General features: G+C 43.3%; 1 protein-coding gene across 4 annotated transcripts in view; it reads left to right on the top strand.

Moving 5' to 3' along the window:
• PIR (pirin) overlaps nucleotides 1–21,531 on the top strand; it is a 90,394-nt gene that overhangs the window by 46,556 nt on the left and 22,307 nt on the right. For all 4 annotated transcript variants that reach the window (XM_049643479.1, XM_049643481.1, XM_049643480.1 and 1 more), the window contains exon 6: nucleotides 7,435–7,519. In XM_049643479.1, the coding sequence (XP_049499436.1) occupies nucleotides 7,435–7,519 (85 nt within the window). The remainder of the gene's footprint in view (nucleotides 1–7,434; nucleotides 7,520–21,531) is intronic.

Below are 21,531 nucleotides of genomic sequence, written 5' to 3'. Positions count from 1 at the left end.
GGTTCTTGCATCTCTGGGTGCTCCTTGCTCCTTCAGTTTCCTTTCTCAGGTAAGTCCCTTGTCCTCTACCAGACCCCTACACACACGAGTTCTCTGGATCTCAGCCGAGTCTTCTCTCGTAGAATATCATCTTCCAGGGTGGTCTTGTCCATCCCACGAACATAGAGGCCATTTATAGTCTTACAAGTCCCACGCTGATATTCACAGCACACGCCTCACCTCCGAGTTCTGTGGACTCATTCAGGCACCGCCTTTCTCGTGTTCCCAGGCCTGTCACGTTTAAAACGTTGGGGGCGCCTGGGTGGCTCAGTCGGTAAAGCTTCCGACTTCGGCCCAGGACATGATCTCACAGTCCGTGGGTTCGAGCCCCGCGTCAGGCTCTGTGCTGACAGCTTGGAGCCTGGAGCCTGCTTCGGATTCTGTGTCTCCCTCTCTCTCTCTGCACCTCCCCAGCTCATGCTCGCACTCTGTCTCTGTCAAAAATAAATAAAAACTTAAAAAAATTTTTTAAAAATAAATTAAACAGCAGAAGTTGAAGTCTTGTTCCCCCTATTCCCACGTGTCTTGACAACAAACAAATGAGAACTCCTTTCTCTTCCAGTCTTTTCCATCTTAATGAATGGCATGCACTGCTCAAAGAAGAAACACGGTGGTCACCGTTATTCCTTTTCCTCCCCCACCCGCATCCAGTCCGTCAGCAAAACCTTTCTATTTCTGAAATCTATCTGAAATGTATCTACCTCACTCCTGTCCCCTGCCCAATCCCAGCCAGCCCACTGCAGCAGCCTCTTCAGGGGGCTGCTCTCTACTCCCTTCCAGTTCTCCAGATAGTGGCTCAAGACATCTAAGATAAAAATTGGATCAGCATGTTCCTGTTGTACTTTATTATTTTTTATTTTTTACTTAATTTTTTAAATGTTTATGTTTGAGAGAGAGAAAGAGACAGAGGGCGAGCAGGGGAGGGGCAGAGAGAGAGGGAGATACAGAACCTGAAGCGGGCTCCAGGCTCTGAGCTGTCAGCACAGAGCTGGATGCGGGGCTCAAACCCACAAACCACGAGATCATGACCTGAGCTGAAGTTGGACGCTTTACCAACTGAGCCACCCAGACACGCCATTCCTGTTGTACTTTTAAGGAAATCTCAGATACTTTACAGTGGCCTGCACTTGACCAGGTCTTTTCTGACTCTCTGAACTCATCTTGTGCCATTTTCTCCAGCCACCTCTGTGTCTGCATATCACTCTCTTCTTACTGCCTTAAGGCCTTTGCAATGCCATACTCCTGTCCTGCCCGGAAACCACTTACCCCCAACTCTGTTCATTTGGGGCCATCTATTACTCTCCTCATTTTCTCTCTCTGCACCCTGTTTACTTCTTTTATAGCATGTGTAATTTTGTATTTACTTTGTTACATTGTCTTCCTCACGAGAAAGTAAACTCCATAAAGGCTTAGCAGATCTGTTATTCATTCACCAATATGCATATCCAGTGACTAACACACTACATGCTCTCAATCAGTATATCTTGAATGAGGGAACTAAGTAATGAGTGAAAACTTAAATGGGTAATGAGCAGTATTTCATAAAAAGTGATGTACAAGTGTCCTAATTAATACATAACCCCTCAAATAGTTCCTAGTACATATGAAGCCCTTACATACTTAGCTATTGTTATTCTTATAGTAATCATACTTAATAGTATTTATTAAGTTAATAGTAATATCACCCAAACTAATAGCAAAATTAAAAGAGCAAGGAGATAACAATTTTTGCTTCTTAAATTAGCTAAGATTAAAAAAATATGATGGTGGGCACCTGGGTGGCTCAGTCGGTTAAGTGTCCAACTCTTAATTTCAGCTCAGGTCATGGTCTCACCATTCATGGGTTCTCGAGCCCCATGTTGGGCTCTGTACTGACAGCACAGAGCCTGCTTGGGATTCTCTCTCTTCCTCTCTTTCTGCCCTCCCCAAATTAAGTAAATAAAAATATATAATATGGTCAACACTTTGATGAAATGGGCACTTTGTACAGGCAGTTATGAAGCGATTTGACAATTTGGATGAAAGCAATTCAGTTAGTATAAGAATTTGTCAAAATGATTTTTTGTTCAAAAACAAATGCTGCCAGACCCTGGCTGTCCAAATGTCAGTGTTTGTACTATGGAGGCCATGCCTTTAAACTTTTTTGTAGGTTAGGCTTTTTTTCCTACTTTTTCTTTTTGTCTATTTTTCCCAAGAGTTTCAGATTTTTTTTCTTTTCCTTTCCTTTCCCTCCCCTCCAGAAATTAATCCTTCCCTTCTGTGTTTGTGACAAGGACGCATTGGGGAAAAAATCTAAATGTGCAACAATAGGTGATTTGTTGGAGTGAGTTAACTTTCTAACAATAGGGGGTTAAACGGAGTGGGGGGGAACCAATATTTAGAGCATGTAGAGTTGAAAAACTGCCCTGTGGTATAGCAAAATTACGAAGACTAGAACAACCAATGACTAACAGTAGGCATGTTCAGCAAAATTGCTGTTTAATCACTTGATTGTGTTGACCAGTTTGCTTTTGGCCACATCACATTTAGCCATAAACCTACAGATACACCAAGAGCCCTTAACATGTCTAGACCTTCAGGCCCCAAATTTCACCTTGAAGGGAAAAAAAGAGAAATGTGGTCAGAGATTTGTGTGCAAAGATATTTATCAAAAGTTAGCAATGATGCAAAAAAGAAGGCCCAAACAAACCATAAAACATGATCTCTGACAGTAGGGAGATTATCCAACATGAGGGTGAGGGTCCAGGAATAGGTAGAAAGAAAATACTGTTTCTTTCTCTTCTCAGATATTGAGGATTTACACTCGGTACAATTACTTAGAGGAGTCTGCTTAAGCAACGTATAGTAAGATTGAGGATTTGAGTGCATTTCCTGAGAAATCACCAAATCATAAAAGGATTTTGAAATCATGCCCAAAAAGAAACGGGCATTCATTTCCGACAGCTCTGCCATGTGACACATTGCTGTCACTTGCTTTTAGGGAAGGCCAGCACCGTGGCAAAATGAGCAGCATTCAGGGATAGATGGGTTCCAATTACCTGTGAAAGGAGCAGAGGCAAAATGAGAGAGATGCCCTTTGCCACGCTCACACAGCACAGCCAGAACAGTGTGCTCTTTTCTCTTTCTTGGGAAGACTTTTTGAGCCATATGGCTTCCATGTGGAAGTGATTTCATCTCCTTAATTAAGATCACATTTACGAATAAACGTACAGGCAGGAAGCCAGCTCGACAAGGGTATCATGCTAAAAGCCAGGGCAAGCAGGAAGTCTTTGAAGGATAGAAGATGAAGGTAGCTGGGGTTCGGAAGGAAGTGATTTCGGAGATCTTGTTTGGTCTTGGGTGTTTTGTGGTCATTATTGGAGCGGTATGTTAGGTTCATTAAAGGTTTGACCCTGACATATTTCTAGAGGAAGAGAGACCAGGTTGTCTGGATTGGGGAGCCACCCCTGTTGGTCTAGGCTAGCCAGAATTTACCCTTAACCTTTTCTGAAGAGTTTTCTGTTCCCTTCCCTGCATATTTGAAATCTAAGATTTTTAAGACATTTGATTTTTCAAATGCAGACTAAAACCTTCAAAGATAAGTTTCCTAAATACTTTTAATCTATGAAATGAGAAGAAAGACTAAAGAGGAATAGCCTTGGATTTTAGTCCCTGTACAGGCACTATTGATCAGGACCAAAACAGAGAAAAGGAAAAAGAAAACAATTTCACTGATGGACTTGAAGTGCATTAGTTCTGTTCATGCTGAAACAGATTTGTGGAATAATGTTTTATTTTAGGTTGTCATGGACCGATTTATTTTAATAGATACACATTATAGCTAAGTTTTAACCAAAAAAAGAATGATTTGTTTAATTAAATTCTCATTCTGTTTTTGAGGACCATATTAATAGTTTAACACTATACATAACAATAAACAAAACAGAACACAGTTAAGAATGTCCTAGGTTTGCTCAAAGTGCATTCGAGGCTAGCATTATCCTTGTGTTAAATGAACATAATTTACATTTGCTATTTCAACAGTTACCACGGAGGGTCAAAATTAAAAACCTATCTGCTTTTCAAAAACTATGCGTATATATAACGCATGATATGTGTGTCTATATATATGTACATGTATATATACGTGTATACACCTATACCCCCACTCATGGGGACAGCTTCCAAATTGATTTTATCTCATTGTGGATTAATTGAAATAGAACAGTGTACATTTATGTTTCGGGTATTGATTATTCAAGATGTGTTATACTGAAACCTTTAACGTTCCCATTTTCAGTACAGAAAAGGATATTAGAATTGGAATTCTGTTTTAGGCTATAGATGTGGAAAACACTTAAAAATGAGTAAAAAAATCCCCTTTAGCCCTTTTCACACTTGTAAGATGGTAGGTTTTATCTGTGGCTTTATAGTGTCTCTCGTTGGTTTCTGTTTAAATTTTTGTAAATGAGTACATAAATACAGAAGCCTGTGTGTGTATGCACACATGTGTGTCTGTGTCGTTGCAGTCTTAGAGAGGTGACTGGTATTTGGACAGTATGGATCAGGTTGAGAAGCTAGAGGCAGGAAGGATGGCAAAAGAGCTAGCCAGGGGAGCAAGACTGATGACTGAGTTTGAGGGCAAGAGTAGAGCCCATTAACCAGTGGCCCCCTTCTTACTTAACACAGTTCTAGTTGTCCTTCCTTGCCCCCAGCCACATTCTCCCTTCTCGACAGCTCTAGTCTGAGAAGTCAAAAGGGAATGTTCAAAATTAAAATGTGGGGGAAAACAGTAATTTTCTGACTCAGGATTTTAGAACCAGCAATGAATTTAAATGTCAGTGAGTCCTATCATGGGATTTTCTGATGAGTGAACTAAGCCCAGAAGAAGATAAGTGCTTTGCTAGTCAGCAGGAAAAGCCATGCTAGCATCAAAGCCTCCAGGTTTCCAGCTCAAGAGTATTATGACTACATTCTGGGAGAATTCTAGTGAAAATTAAACCAAGAGACTCTCTGTGATTAATCTCTTGGCTGGAGGCAGGGATACTGCATCAGCCACTGAAGCAGAGGTTAGGAAAGACACTTAAACCAAACAGGGATTCTTTTTCTAGAAGAGAGCCAAATATTGCCTGGGCAGGGGAGTCATCAATATTAGATGAAGTTTACCCTTGATCTTTTTATTAAAAAAATTTTTTTTAAGTAATCTCTACTCTTAACGTGGGGCTCAAACTCATGACCCTGAGATGAAGAGTCGCATGCTCCACTGATGGAGCCAGCCAGGCACCCCTACGCTTGATCTTTTTAGAGGTAATTTTAGAAGTCCTCATCAGACAAAACCAGATCCTTTCCAGATGGTGCCATATACATCTAAGGGTCGTAGAGAATTTGATCCTGTGTCCCATGGGCGCTGCCCTTGTTTTATGTGTTTCAAGGTCTTCAGATTGATTGTGAGTCTTTGGCCTGAGGTTGTACTTGATGCCATAGGTCTCTCTGGTTTCATTTATGTGTGCACAGGAGCATTTGCTTTTATAGTCTTTGAAGCTGTATTGATGCAGCGTGGCCTTCTAAGCCACATAAATCCACCTGCCAGAACTTTTAAAGCCCGAAGCTTTAATACATGAGACATTCATAGGAAAGGAAACAGTCTTCTGATAGCATTATCTACAGTTCTGTAATTCCAAAATTTAATGTACAGACATACAATTTAACCATACCAAATCACCTGTCCTGAAGAGAGGCATTTTGCTACAGGTAGGTAAAGATACTGATGAATACCTTATGTATACTGTAAATAAATTTATTATTCATGGGATTTTCCATTATGAAAGTCAGCCAATAACTATTTATTGAAGACCTACTATGTGATAGGCAGCATGGGTTGGCCCTGGGTGAAAAAGGCAGCCATGTTCCTGTCCTCATAGCATTTACATAATTATTCTCTGCAAAATGATGCATTTATCAAGGGTAGTGAATAATTGTGGGCTCTGGATTCTCTCTTTTGGTCTATTTACACAGTCTGTTTACAGCTCTTTATTAAAATATAATATAGACACAGAAAAGTATACAAATCAAGTGTATAACTCAGAAAATTTTCACCAAGTGAACACGCCCATGGAAGCAGAAGCTAGGTCAAGAGGCAGAAATTGTTCGTCCCCAGGAGTCCCCTTTTTAACACCTTCCAGTTACTAAGCTTCCCAAGGTAACCACTTTTCTGACTTCTGACATCATAGATTAGTTTTGCCTCGTTTGGAACTTTATAGAAATGGAATCATATGGTATATGATCGTCTGCCTTCATTTGCTCAGTATTATGATCGTGAAATTCATCCAAGTCGTTGCATATAGTTGGGTTCACTGTCTTTGCGGTATAGTATTTCATTGTGTAAGTAGATTACAATTCATTTATCCCTTCTATCGTTAAAGACATCTGGAATATTTCCAGGTTTGGGCTGTTACTGACAGTATTACTATGAAGATTCATATACTTGTCTTTAGGTGAACATTTCTTTTGAGGGTCCACATATGAATGGAATGCTGGGTCATAGGTCATGCATATACATTCACGTGTACCGTGTACTGCCAAGCAGCTTTCTACCGCGTTTATACAAAGTTCTAGTCCCACCGGGAGTGTATGAAAAGCTGCATTTTTTCCACATCCTTGCCACATTTGGTGTTACGTGCTTTTTCATTTTTGTGTGTGTTTTCAGTTTCTAAAAAGTCAAACAGAACCACCGGGGCTTTGTGATAAACAGTGAGACACATCATAAAGTTCATAGCAACGGCGATAATCCCTTGGATTTTGGTCTGTGCCAGTGATTCAAAACATGGTATCCTATCGGCTCACAACCTCTGCTTAACTGTTGATGGAACCGAAGCCACTGTTTACAGTGGAAAATCTTGCAGAAGTTGGCCTTTCTTGCATTTGAAGTCGTGGCTTTTTCAAGCCAGTGGTGGCGGATGACCTTTTTTCGCCTGAGGGCAGAGTTAGAACAAATACAAATATTTACTGGCCACTTAAAAAATTTTTTTTTAATGGACATGGCTTCATCGAGACCTGGGGAAAAAACACACACTGGGACATGAGCTACCCTGCTATTATCAAGTGGAAGGCTGGAGGCAAGCCTTGGCCAATAAACTATTAACCTGGGACCCTATTTGAGAAATGGTTAGAGGGAGATCGCTGTCGTCCTGAAATTGGTTTGTCAACCATATTGTAAAGCTAGGAGGGCTAACTTTTAGATGAAGACCCTTCAGAGGGGCCTGTATGGTAGCCCATCCCCTTGCTTTAACAGCACTTGCCAAGGAGGAGTTGTTAATACAGTCATCCAGGCCCCAGGCCCATCAGAGAAGCGCCCAGCTGAAGTGAAGAAGAACTTTATTTTTGGAAAGATTCTGATGGTTTCCTTTTCCTTTTCAGTCTAAGATTTATACTCGCACACCGACCTTATATTTGGACTTCAAACTGGACCACGGAGCAAAGCATTCCCAGCCTATTCCTAAAGGTATGGTGGCTTCTGGGGTTTAGTGATCAGAAAAAAGGGACCGCTTTCTCTGAAATGTGCTCATTTTTGAATCTGTAATTACACTTAAATTAACGAATATTCCTGGGGCTTTTCAAGCAAAGAAGATCAGGAAGAATTCATAGAGTGTTAGGGCCGGACTGTGCGGGCCCTGTTTTTTTCCACCCCCGTTTTATGGGTGGAAACACTAAGATCCAACAGATGAGCTACTTGCTCACGTCCTCGTAAAGACTTGCTGGACAAGCCAGGACTTTCACCCGCATCTTCTGATTTCCTAGCCACTGATGACTCAGAGTGTTCCTGCAGGCGCATTCCAACCTTGTGACTTATGAACAGGTGTATTCCTGAATGAGATACTGGTTTCTGTTGATAAAGGTACTGTTATGGAGGGCTTACCCTTAAGTGGACTTCTAAGTTCAAAAGCATACTTAGAAAACTCCCACGTGTATAAGGCCAATTTCATTTTTAAAAATGGTTGCATGAGATCATTAGGCAGAAACCTTGGAGCCATTATTTTCTTCTTTGGGTTTTTGTTCTGGCTATTTTTGAGTATAGAAAAACTCTTCAGATTAATTCTCTGAAACATATGCCTACCCTTATACATAATTTTTATAACAATAAGTGTGAAAGTGTTAAAGCCCATATGTTTTAACGTTGAGTGCAGTGCTTTTTTCTTCTGCTTTTGAGTTTGCTTCCCTCCAGTTCCTTCCAGTACCTTCCCTATACATCGCAGCTCTAGGACATAGCCGACACAGATCCTCAAATTAGATCTTGCTGTGTTTTTCTCCACACTCACTTTTCTACACTGACATATATATGCATGGAAATGCACCCATATACAGGATTGTTTTGTCATTGTTTTACTAAAATGGAACCATATTATAAATGCATTTTTGCATCTTTTTTGATCAAACAGCTCCTCATGGGAATCCTTCCCAATCTACTTATAGGGGCTCTCTTTGTTTATTTAAGTAATTAAAAAAATTTTTGAAGTTTATTTTTTTGAGAGAGAGAGAGAGCATGCGTGTACACACGCAAGTGGGAGAGGGATGAGAGAGAGAGAGAGAGAGAGAGAGAGAGAGAGAGGAGAGAATATCCCAAGCAGGCTCTGTGCTGTCAGCGCAGAGCCCAACGTGTGGCTCAGTCTCACAAACTATGAGATCGTGACCTGAGCTGCGATCAAGAGTCGGACGCTCAACCAACTGAGCCACCCAGGTACCCTGACTTTTAAAAATTTTTAATTGAAGTATAGTTGACATCTCAGTTTCAGCTGTACCGCATAGTGGTTCGACAACGGTGTACGTTGCGGTATACTCACTGTGGTACGTCTGCCTACCGTCTGTGACCACACGGCGTCGTTGTAGTGTTAGTGACTGCATTCCCTATGCTGTACTTTTCATCCCCGTCCCTTATTTTATAACTGCAAGATGGTACGTCTTAATCCCCTTCGCCTACCTCCCCGTCCTCCTTCCCTTTGGCAACCACTGGTTTGAGTCTGTTTCTCTCGGTGGTGGTGGTAGTAATGGCGGTATGCCGTGCCGTGGGTGGACTGTGATGCATTTACCTACTGCCTGTCAGCAGACACTCCCTTTGTTCCTAGAGCTCGGCCACTGCACACTGGTCTGCAGTGAACATCCTTATACACGTGTCCTTCCCTATGGCACTTATTTTGATGCAGTAGATTTCCAGTGATGGTCACAAGGTATATGCATGTTTGATTTTAAAACAAACACGTCAGGGTGATTGGTTGGCTCGGTCAGTTGAGTGACTTGAGCTCAGGTCGTGATCTTGCGCTTTGTGCGTTCGAGCTCTGTGTTGGCCTCTGTGCCGACAGCCCGGAGCCTGCTTCGGATTCTGTGTCTCCTCTCTCTCCCCAGCTCACACTCTGTCTCTCTCTCTCTCTCTCTCTCAAAAATAAATAAACATTAAAAAAATAAGTAAAACACATTGTCAGGCTGCGATCCCAAAACACAATTATACTTTTTCCATCAGCAGTATCTGAGAGTGCCAGTTTCTCCATGACCCCACTGACACTAAGTGTATGGTTCATGTTAGATTCTCTTCTACCCTTAGCACCACTCTATGTTACCTAATGACAGAATGCGTATATGTCACTTTGAAAGGCTGTACTTCTGGCGTGACTCAGTTGGTTGAGCATCTGACTTCGGCTCAGGTCGTGAACTTGCAGTTCATGAGTTTGAGCCCCGCGTCGGGCTCTGCGCTGACAGCTCGGAGCCCGGAGCCTGCTCCGGATTCTGTGTCTCCCTCTCCCTCTGTTCCTTCCCTGCTCAAACTTTGTCTCTGTCTCGAAAATAAACAAAGATTTAAAACAATTTTAAAAAGGCTATACTTCTGTTCTACTTTGTCCTTATAAATTCTAAACTTGAGATTTGTTTTCAAAAACGTTTTTGGAGGGATAGAAAAGCCAGTAGCTTAGAAATGCATGTGCATCATCGAGTCAATATAAACCCATTTGGAAAAAGTCTCTTATAAACCCAGCAACGAAGCGTCCTCTCTCTTCTTCTCAGTGTCACTGTCTCTCTGTCACACGTGCGCACGCGCACACACACGCGCACACACACACCCGTGTTCACGTTACATTAAGTGACAAATCCAAAGTTCGGGGCATCTCTGTCCAGTACCAGACAAACAGTTTAATTCAGGTATTATAAAGTACTTACTGCCTACAGACTTGATAGTTTTGGCTGTCTGTAATCAGCCATATTGGCTGGTGAAATTATGCTGCATAAATTTTATTATCAAGTCATTTAAGTCAAGGTGACCCTTTGTCTTTTTTTTTAAAACCACCTTTCCAGGTCAAATTCCATTATAAACCCGAAGGACTGTTTAAATTCATTTTATTTGGGTGCTTTGCGGCATCAGATATTTTTTGAAATGCTTTTGTCACTGGCAGGGTCCTAGACATGTTTCGTTTACAATATTTTGATGGTTTTGTTACTCACGGTAAGGGGATTTGACATGGACGTCTGGGTTATGTTTGGCTTTTGGCATAAGCTTTGCGATCTCACTAATTTAATGTCGACATGATTGTATCATTACCGGAGTAGAGGGATACTCTCATCCCTGATAGCAGGAAAATACATGTTTCTCAAGGGACATCCAGTTAAGGGAGATTGGAAAGCTTTCTCGTGAATCAGACTCGGTTTCATCTGAGTTCTTTCCCCTAAATAGTTACTAGAATTGATTTTTACCATCTCTCTCTTTCCTTTGGTTAAGGCCCATTTCTGTGGAGTTGGGCTAACCTTGCAGAAGACAGATGTTTCATGCCGTGGCGATTGGGAAGGCAGCTGATACCAGGAATTGAGCTGGACAGTGCGTCACTTACAAAGAATCCAATCTGTCAGGTCTCTGACAGCACCACATTCCTTTCCCATTGGCCGCACATTTTTCATGTTAGCTCTTGGCTAAACCAGGAATAAGTAGTTGTGTTGGGTTTGGGTTTGTGGTTTTTTGTTTTTTTGGGTTTTTTTTTGCAGTGACTTTTACCATCTCTTACAAAGCAATCTGATTTTCCTTGCTGCAAACTGACATACAGATAACACTGGTATCATTCATTCAGAAGGACATAAACCTGTATTTCTAGGAAAATATCAGTCTTGCCCAAGAAACTTGGGCCTCTGGTCCTCACGTCCCCTTTGTCTTCTGACTGCATCACAGTTTGGCCCTCAACAGCCACTCTGTTGCTCCCCATCTTCCTTCACAGTGTCTCTGCTAGTAGGTATTTTAAAGTATCATCTGGAATGTTAAAAACGGAGGATGGTTCTGGTATGGAAAAACTTCACCTAAAAATTTTTTTTTAAATGTTTATTTTTGAGAGAGAGAGAGAGAGAGAGAGAGACGGGAAGGGGCAGAGAGAAAAGGAGACAGAGAATCTGAAGCAGGATCCAGGCTCTAAGCTGTCAGCACAGAGCCTGTCGTGGAACTCAAACTCACAGACCACGAGATCATGACATGAGCTGAAGTCAGACACTTAACCAACTGAGCCACCCAGGTGCCCCTGGAAAAACTTAATTTTGTAAGTTTTTTCTTTTCACTTCCCCCAACTTTTTGGTTTTCTTTACAGTATATATACGTCAATCCAAACAATTTCTTTGGAGAACATAGGGCCTACCCCACTGTGGTAAGCTGAAGAGTAGGCCCACGGAATGTCCACACTCAGGGTGCCTGAGTGGCTCAGTCTGTTGAGCATCCGACTCCTGATTTCAGCTCAGGTCATGATCTCAACAGTTCGTGGGATAGAGCCCCGCGTTGGGCTCTGTGCTGACAGCGTGGAGCCTGCTTGGGATTCTGTCTCTCTCCCTCTCTCTGCCCCTCCTTGGCGTGTTCTCAGTCTCTCTCTCTCAAAAAAAAAAAAAACATCAAAAAAGTTATATAAAAAACCAAACATGTCCACACTGTAATCCTTGGAACCTGTGAATATGTTACTTTCCATGGTGAAGGGGATGTTGCAGGTATGATTAAGTTAAGGATCTCGAGATGGGGAGAGTAGCCCAAATAGTCCAGGTGGGCCCAATATAATTGCAAGGGTCTGGGTACGTGAAGGGGGCAAGAGTCGGAGTGAACGAAGTGACAGTGGAAACACAGGTCTAGGTGATGCACCTGCTGGCTTTGAAAATGGAGGTGGGGGGTGCCTATGTGGCGAGTGGCTCAGTCTGTTGAGCGTCCCACTCTTGATTCCGGTTCAGGTCATGATCCCAGGGCTGTGGGATTGAGCCCCGCTTCGGGCTCCGCACTAAGCATGGAGGCTGCTTGTGATTCTCTCTCTCTTTCTGCCTCTGCCTCTCTACCCTGCTTGTGTGGTCTCTTTCTCTCTAAAATTAAAAAGGGCGGGGGAGTGCCTGGGTGGCTCAGTCGGTTAAGCATCTGACTTTGGCTCAGGTCATGATCTCGTGGTCCATGAGTTCAAGCCCCATGTCAGGCGCTGTGCTGACAGCTCGGAGCCTAGAACCTGCTTCAGATTCTGTGTCTCCCGCTCTCTCTGCCCCTCCCCTGCTCACACTCTGTCTCTCTTTCTCTCTGAAAAATAAACATTTAAAAAAATTAAAAGAAAATGAAAGGGGGCCTCGAGCCAAAGAATAGGGGCACCCTCTAAAAGGTAGAAAAGGCAAGGAAATGAATTTTCCTCTAGAGCCTCCAGAAAGAAGGCCACCCTGATACCTTGATTTTAAACTGTTGAGACCCATTTTGGGACACCAGACCTCCAGAACTGATAGGTAACAAGTCTGTGGTGTTTAAAGCCACAAAGTGTGGTAATTTCTTATAGCAGCCATAGGAAAAATACATTCTCTTATTGTCAATGTATTTTTGCTTTCATGGGAGGAAAAAACAGAAAGGAGCCCTGTCAATTACATCTCAATAAAATTGGGGGGGGGGGAATAGAAATCACTGCTTCCAAACACTTTTTTAAAAAGTAGATTCTAATGCTGTACGTACAGTAGCTACTCAGTAAATCCTGGTAGGTATCAATGTCACTATATTACTTATCTATATTGTGGCATAACAAATTACTCCCAAATGTAGTGGCTGAAGATGACATTTGTTATCTCACAGTGTCACTGTGGTCTTTGGCTCAGGGACTCTTATAAGGCTGCGGTGGACACATCAGCAGGGCTGTGGCAATCCCAGGGCTCAACGTGGAAGGAAGGATGCGCTTCGAAGCCCACACCCTTGTGTCTGGTGACAGGCGTTCGGTTTCTTGAAGGTTGTTGGCTGCAGTCCGCCGTCACCTCCTTGCCACGTGGGCCTCTCCGTAGGGCAGCTCGTGCACAGCATGGCCTCCAGCTTCATCAGAGCCTACGAGGCAGAGAGTAAGAAGGAATGAGCAAGTGGAAGCCAGAGTCTTCATGTAACCCGGTCTCAGAAGTGACATCCCAGTACTTGTGCAGATTCTGCCAGTTAGAGCCACGCCACTAGGTGCAGCCCACACTCAGAGAAGAGCTTACAGAGGGCGTGAATACCAGGAGGCAGAGGGCGTCTCGGAGTCAACTTGCCAAGCCTATGATCTTGGTTCACAGTGCCATACGTTTCCCCCTATGGTCAGTGACTCGAAAAGTACTATTTCTCTTGTTGTTATTTTTTTGAAAATGGAAGGCACGGTGAATTCTCAAGAGTTCCTGCCTAAATGTCTTTTCACTGTCATTATCTACGTTTTAAGGGAGAATGCCCCAAACATGAATGATTCATGTGGAATTTTAGATTCTCAGGTGGTTTCATAGAACAAAGGCTGGCTGATTTTGTCCACTATACAGACTCCATGATTTAATTCATGCTCTCTACTTACCAGCAGTACCTTAAAGTAGTCAGTCACCATGCCCCCCATACTTAGAATGTGCTCGTAATGGTTATGGATGTCAATCAATAAGTCCTCAGAGCACTGATGAACATGAACCAGAGCCTGAACAAATTATCCAGTGGAAAGCTTCATATCATTTTCCTTTGGGTGGGTTGTCTGTCTTTTTTAATACTGATTTGTAGGGGCTCATTACACATTCTGAATGCTCCTCATTGTCAGTTACTTGTGATGCAAATATCTTCCCCCTTTTGCCTTGTTTTTCACTCATATTTTTCTATACATTAATAAATACAAATTTCTTAAATGCATTGCTCTGTTCCTTAATGGTTAGTGTGTGCTTTCTGTGGCTTCTTTAATAATCTCTCCCAGCTCCAGATCATGAAAATGTTCAATTATAGATGCTTTGTTGTTTGCCTTTTGTAGCAAAAACCCTTAATAGGGAATCTTATGAACATTTTTGGGAGCTCACAGTTCACTGAATCATCCTGTAGTAATAATAGTTACTATAGCTAACATTTAGTAAATGCCCTATTATGTATTTAGACACTGCTCTGAGAACTCCCTCTGTATCAACTCCTGCACTCCTCATGAGTCTATGAAGTAAGATCTGTGATTACTCCATTTTTCAGGTGAGGAAACTGAGGTGCAAAGTGACTTACTTAAACTTACTCAAGGTCGACTAGCCAGGGAGTGTTGGGGATGCGATTCTACCTTACACAGTTGGACTTTCACTATGACTCCTAACCACTAAGGTCCAGACATGTTAATGGGCCAATACCCTATTGATAGTGCTTTGGGAATATTGGCAAATAAACCCAAGGCATTGCAGATAGGTTTAAAAAAATAACAATTTTGAAAAAATTTTTTAATGTTTGTTTATTTTTGAGGGGATGGGAGGGGCAGAGAGAGAGGGGGACAGAGGATCTGAAGTGGGCTCTGTGCTGAAAGCAGAGAGCCCGATGTGGGGCTCGCACTCACAAACCATGAGATCACGACCTGAGCTGAAGTCAGACGTGTTATAAACTGAAACACCAAGGTGCCCCCAATTTGTGAAACTTTTTGAGTGAATCTCCCCAGTTTGAAAATTATATTGTTTTTGTAATCATTTTTAAGAGAGAACAGATTAAATTAATAATCAATGCAAAGTAAGAAACCATTCTAAGAATTCAGACACATTTCAGTTTCAACAAGGGTTTATTTTTTCCCATAGTTTCAGGTCCTACTGAAGAATCTCGTTCTCTTGACGCGCCTGGGTGGCTCAGTCAGTTGAGCGGCTGACTTCGGCTCAGGTCATGATCGCGTGGTTCATGAGATGGAGCCCCGCATCGGGCTCTGTGCTGGCAGCTCCGAGCCTGGAGCCTGCTTCGGATTCTGTGTCTCCCTCTCTCTCTGCCCCTCCCCCACTTGCACTCTATCTCTCAAAAATAAATAAACATTAGAAAAAAATCTTGTTCTCTTAAAAACAGGTGCCAAGGGGCACCTGGGTGGCTCATCAGTTAGGTCTGATTCTTGATTTTGGCTCAGGTCATGATCTCGTGGTTCGTGAGTTCGAGCCCCTCATTGGGCTCTGTGCTGACGGTACAGAGCCTGTTTGGGATTCTCTCTCTCCCTCTCTCTCTGCCCTTCCCCTGCTCACCCTCTCTCTCTGTCTCTAAAAATAAATAAAATAAAACTTAAAAAAAAGTCAGGTGCCAAAATATGCGCATTATGACATTCTCTGCTTATTTCAGGTTCTGTGGTTTTCCGAACCTTTGTTTAATCCTTAAAGTGGTGTGTATTTTGGTTCTTAATTGTCTTGGCCTTAGTCTAAGTTCTGATGCCTAAAGCCATTTCTACTTTATAGCCTTCAGTATAATTTTATGATTATAACTACATATTTGAATTATTTCCTGATTTTTTCTGAACAATTAAAACCCAATTGTGAGCACTGCATAATTGAAGATGAGAAAAAAGTCTGTTCAAATAAAGCTAAGTAATAATAGTAACATGTATTATTTTAGTGAAAAATTACCACATTAAATGTCTCAGTGGTGGGAAAACTTCAGTGTAGATTTAGCCTGTAATGATCAGGAAGCTTCCAGGGGATTCTAATGCATTTTTCTTCTTGCTATTTTATTAGCAAGAAAGTAATCAGCAGAACTTGTCCTCCAGAGGGCTAGGCTCCATTCTGGGCACACACAAGCCTGTCTTCTGAGAGTTTCCATTCCAGAGACTTTGTGTTGCTAATACATTTCTCATTCAAAATGTTAAATTTTGTTCATTTCTTAGTTTTTCTGTTAGTCACTGGTGCAGTGAATGGATGTTCAGTATTATCGATGGTGGACCAAACCATAGGGGAAGGTTTTCTTATAGGTTGCAATTCTTCTTGTTAAGATGTAGTATCTTTAAGGGTGCCTGGGTGGCTCAGTCGGTTAAACATTCAACTCTTGGTTTTAGCTCAGGTCATGATCTCATGGTTCATGGGTTCAAGCCCCGCGTCGGGCTCCATGCTGACAGCATGGAACCTGCCTGGCATTTTCTCTCTCCCTTTCTCTCTGCCCCTCCTCTGCTCTGTCTCTCAAAATAAACTTAAAAACTTTTAAAAAAGATATAGTATCTTTAGAATGGCCCTTAATGTTACATGCCTATGGCTTATAAACATAGACTGTAGTATGATCATTCTGGAATATAGGAAACATGTTCTGAGTATATCTTGCTCTGGAAAGCCAGTCGTCTCAAGTGTCTTTGTGTTGGTAACATTCTATGCAATATCGTTGGGCATTTTATTACTGATGTCACTCACCAAATTTGGTAAAATGGGCATTCTCTTTTCTTTTACTGGAATTCCTACAAGGTCATGTGGTATCCTACCTCTTTTCCTACCCCTTTTGCAGGCAGGGCTGCGACATTGACACCCCATTTGCTGTTTGTGTTTAGTTGTGAGATGGGGGTTAAATGCCTGTGCTCGTAGGCCTGGCGAGCTGTCAGCTGCTGGCTGATCAGAAAGCCCACCTTATGCTGCTAGTTCTAGACTGCGGTGTTCAGCGGGACACAGACAGCATCCTAAGTGCCGCAGCGTTCTTGATGAGGACAGCAAGGATCCATTGTCTCCGTTTTGGAGTTGAGGGTGGTGCTTCCAAGAGTGTGGGGCCATCTCTGTGACAGTGACCCTTCTGTGGGCTGGGCCACAGCTTATCGGAAGCATAGATAGCAGTCACTGCAACCCCCTGACCTGTATAAAGTCAGAGGAAAGTGGAAAAAGAAGGAAGGAGCAGGAAAGGGAACGGGCATCTGTGAAATGCCTACTGAGGGCATTGTGTAGATAAGGCGAAAAACATCGAGCGCGTGCATATATACGTAGATATGTAAATGTGTACGTACCAGCTACACAGTGTCACTTGATCAGCACAATAGCCCTGTGTGGTACATATTATTTCCTTATTTTACAAACCAGGAAACTGCCTCAAAGAGGCTAGCAATCTGGTCCTAGTCCCCCCTGAGTGTCTCTTGCTGATTTTTAAACCTGTATTTTCTGCCTGTGATTATGTACCTTCGATTTTTGTTGCTCTTTTATAGTTACAGGTGCTTTGTTTTCCATGGCACCACAAGGCCCCTGTAAGGTTTGCCACTGCCCTCTGCTTCCTCCTCCCCCGGAGGGGTTTGCTGGGTTAGAACTAACTAGAGAGGTGGGACAAGCAGAGGGGCCACAATGCTGGAGAAGGGTATGCATGTCAGGGTCAGGAGTCTGGGCTTGTCCTGGGAGAACAGGGAGCCATTGAAGGGTTTTAAGTGGAAGGCCCCATTCATTGTGTGTAGGAAAAGGACTGAAGGCAATCAGGGGACATTTCTATCACCTATAAGATTTCATCTGTAGGGGTGCCTGGGTGGCTCAGTCTGTTGAACGTCTGACTTTGGCTCAGGTCATGATCTCATGGCCCACAGTCCATGGGTTTGGACCCCGCATCGGGCTCCATGCTGACAGCTCGGAGCCTGGAGCCTGCTTTGGATTCTGTGTCTCTCTCTCTCTCTCTCTGCCCCTCCCCCACTCATGCTTGCGCGCTCTCTCTCTCTCTCTCTCTCTCTCTCTTGCTATCTCTTGCTCTCTCAAAATAATAAATAAACATTAAAAAATTTTTTTAAAGATTTCATGTGTAAGAGAGAAGAAAGATAGGAAATACAGCAACATGGACATTCATTATTTCCTCCTTTGCACCCTTCTGAATTAAAAAAAAATTAAAGCATGGAAAATAAGTAAATTCTTCTCTAAAGCTGAGGGATTAAACAAATTTGGTCTGATGATGAGGAAACATCAGACAAATCCCAACTTAGGAACATTCTACAAAATAACTGGTTTGTGCTTTTAATGGAAAAGACTGAGAAGTAAGTGTTTCCCATGGAAGGGCATTCCATGTGAGAACTAAATGCAGCCTGTGAACAGGGTTAGAGCCCAGCCTCCGCTTTTGTTTTGGGGTTTGTTTGGGTTCTTTTTCTTTTTCTTTTCCTTTCCTCTTTCTTTTCTTTCTTTCTTTCTTTCTGCCATAAGAAGCATTACTGAGGCAATTGGCACACTTTGGATATCCATATATAGGTAATGGTGTTGTATTTTCTCATTGGTATTATATCAATTTCAGAATTTTTATCAATACCCTATATTCATGTAGGAAACTATCATTGTTTTTAGGAAATATATACTGTCAAAGAACAAAAGTTGAAGCGAGTTAAGTCTGAAGATCTATTTGGCTCTATTCCACAATTCATGATTCAGGCAGCATCCCATGGAGTAAGTAGACAGGGGCTCCTAGGAGTTGTACCAAATGGAAGATTTTATAGGCAGAAGAAGGATGGGGTAAGATATTAGCAAAGGAAAAGAAAGGATTGTTTCAGCCCGTGACGTCTTCTTTTTGCGAGGAAGGGAGCCGGTAGGGTTTTCTTCAGGCAGATGACCTCACCAGTGGTGCTCAGGCCATTTCAGGTTGACTCTTAAAAGGTCACATTCCTGGGAGAAGTTAAAGCTTGTGATTACGTCTTGGCTTCTCATGGGGGAAAAATGATTCCATTTTGGACTTCTTTTTTAACGATACTGAATTATTTTGACGTTAAGGGACATCATATCTATAAATCTCAAATATTTCAGAAGAAAATAGAGACCTATTTCTAGAGATAATGATAAAGCATATTGTGATAACACATTAGCTCTTGGAGAACCTGGGTGAGTGGTATATGGTAATTATTATTTTTGTAACTTTTCTGCTTGTCTGAAATTATTTCAAAACAAAAATCAAAAACATAATTTTTGAATGAGGAGAGGGAGGAGAGGACCAGGCAGGTCTGCCTCCCGTCCCCGATCGCCAGGCATGAAGTCCCCGGTGAGGGAGCTACCTGCCCAAGATGAGCATAGGGGCATAGAGGGGTCGGGGAGGTGTCACGAGCTCACCGTGAAGGCGCACGCACGAGTTGGGTCTTTGCGCAGCGCTGGCTGTGCTCAGTCCTAAAGCAAGGTGAACGTAATGAGAAAGTGGGTTCGGGATTCCAGACCCAGTGACATTGGAGCCCGTGATTAACTTGGCCTCTTCCTCGCACACGGCGCAGGACCTAGAACGAGGCACACGATGATCGAGATAACACAGGCGGTAGGAAGTGAACGAGGCCGCCGCCAAGTCCGTGTGCGGGCGCGCAGCTGAGAGGAGGCCCCGGGCCGGGTCTGCGCTCGGCCCTCCCGCTCCTTCTGTTCAAGCGGTGGAGGCTTTCCGTTCTCTTTGGCCGGAGCCTTTGGCGGCAGCTGCCTTTTCAGGCGCTCAGACGCAGAGGGTCACGTCTGCGGGGCCCAACCACTGCAAAAGCCCTCCCCCTTTTAAAGGGATTTGGTCAGTCCTGGGCGCCTGCACCCCTCCCCTGCTTCTGCTGCTCATCGGTTCTGGGTCGTCGTCAGCCGGTGCCGGTCTCGGGGAGAGCTCATCGTTGTTAGTACCCTCAGCCGCTCCTATCATTGCTCGATGCAGGCCCCTGCCGGACAGGAGTGACCCTGTCTTGCTCTCTACAGGAGCCTTTTAGAGCCAGTGTTGCTTTGGGATCTGGCAACTGGTGTGACCCAGAGTTTGGGGAGAGGCTCATTCTTTCCTTAGCCCTATTCCCTCTCTCCTTCCCTCCCTGGAGTGGACTTTTGTCAAAGACTTGCTCTGTCAGCAGTTTCTCTTTTTCAACTTTCTCTACACATACATAGATAAGGAGTAGTTGTGAAGTTCATTGTTAGGGTGAACTCTACAGACAAAGCAGGAGGAAAATGAGCTGGGTTAAGGCAAGGAATGGAGGCCAAGAAAAGCTCTCACTAGGGACATTTATAAGAATTGGGAGCCTCCCTGAAAATGAGAGCAGAAGCCACAGAAAGTGATTTACATATTTAAAAGTCTTACATTTTTGATGTTTGACTGAAGGAGGTCTGACTTAAATGTGTTGCTGATTAAACCATCCCGCAGGGCCAGAGGTAAAACGTGACCTCCATCCCAACTTATTTTGTCATTGCCTGAGGGACGGGAAGAGCTTCCCAGCTGCAAAGAGCCAGTAGCTTGGAGACCTCGGTTGTGGAAAAAGGGCAACCATAGGGCCTGTGACCTTGGAGCAGTAAAAATGGGGGGATGGTATCCATTACTGGTGCAGGACACAAGAGCGGGAGGAGGGGTGGGAGAGGAGGGCAGGAGGAGGAAGGATCTGCAAATCTCCATGAAGAGCTCTTTGCTGATGCAATCCTGCTCTTCGCAGAGAAGGAATCCTAATAAAATGTAACAGTTCTTAAACATATAGAAAACGTTCACACCACTCGGCTCTTGTTTTACTGTAGTTTTAAGAAGCAATGCTTAATGCTGTTAAAAACAATTCAACTGGCTAATTTGAAGTTTGAATCGGCTTTATTAAATGATTCATGAATGCTACAAAATGGAAGCTTCTTGTAGGAAGGAGGAGGGGGCAAGAAAGTTACTGGCAAAAGAAAAAGATGGTTCCAGACAAGGTCACCTTCCCAGGGAAGGGCGGGGGGTGGGAAGAGCAAGGGGTCTTATCATGCAGATCATCTCCTCTTCCTTTGGGGGATGGAGGGGACCCCTGTGGGGATGACCTCAGTGGTGCTGACTGGAAAAGTTCTGACTGACCCAGTTAAGACTGTGTTTCTGGAGGAGGTTGAAACTACAATTCAGTTGGGTATCAAGCCCCTGTTTGGGGACTTGGCCTAGCATTGGTGACTCCATCTTGGGTCTGTGGTTTTCTTGTTAATGGTGGAAATTAAACAAGGTGTGTAGCTGGTGCGCAAGGAGCACCGGGTTTGGCCACTCGTCGCTGACAAAATCCAAAGGTAGAAAAACAAGTAGTGGTGAAACGAAAATGAAACGAAAATGCAGTTTGTTTCAGTGAGACCACCGCTGGGAGTGCAGCAGACCAGCATCGCAAAGACTTGTCTCCAAAGTACTGAAAATGCATCCGGGTTTACACAAGGAAAATGTGGGGCAAAGGCGGGTGGATCCGTGCAGGTGGCCTGTGAAGGCCAAATCAGTCAGGGTCTCGGGATCAATCACGGGTAGGGTCTTGCTGGCTCAGAGCGGACCTTACTGCTGGAGGCGCTGGTTTTAGGGCCCATCGGGGGGCACTCCGCCCTCAGCATCTTCCACCTGAGCCAAGAGACTAGCTGAAAAGAAGAACTTAATCAATTACAAAG

The sequence above is a fragment of the Panthera uncia genome, chromosome X, assembly GCF_023721935.1.
Source record: "Panthera uncia isolate 11264 chromosome X, Puncia_PCG_1.0, whole genome shotgun sequence".
Taxonomy (NCBI): Eukaryota; Metazoa; Chordata; class Mammalia; order Carnivora; family Felidae; genus Panthera; species Panthera uncia.
This window is presented reverse-complemented; position numbering and strand designations above follow the sequence as displayed.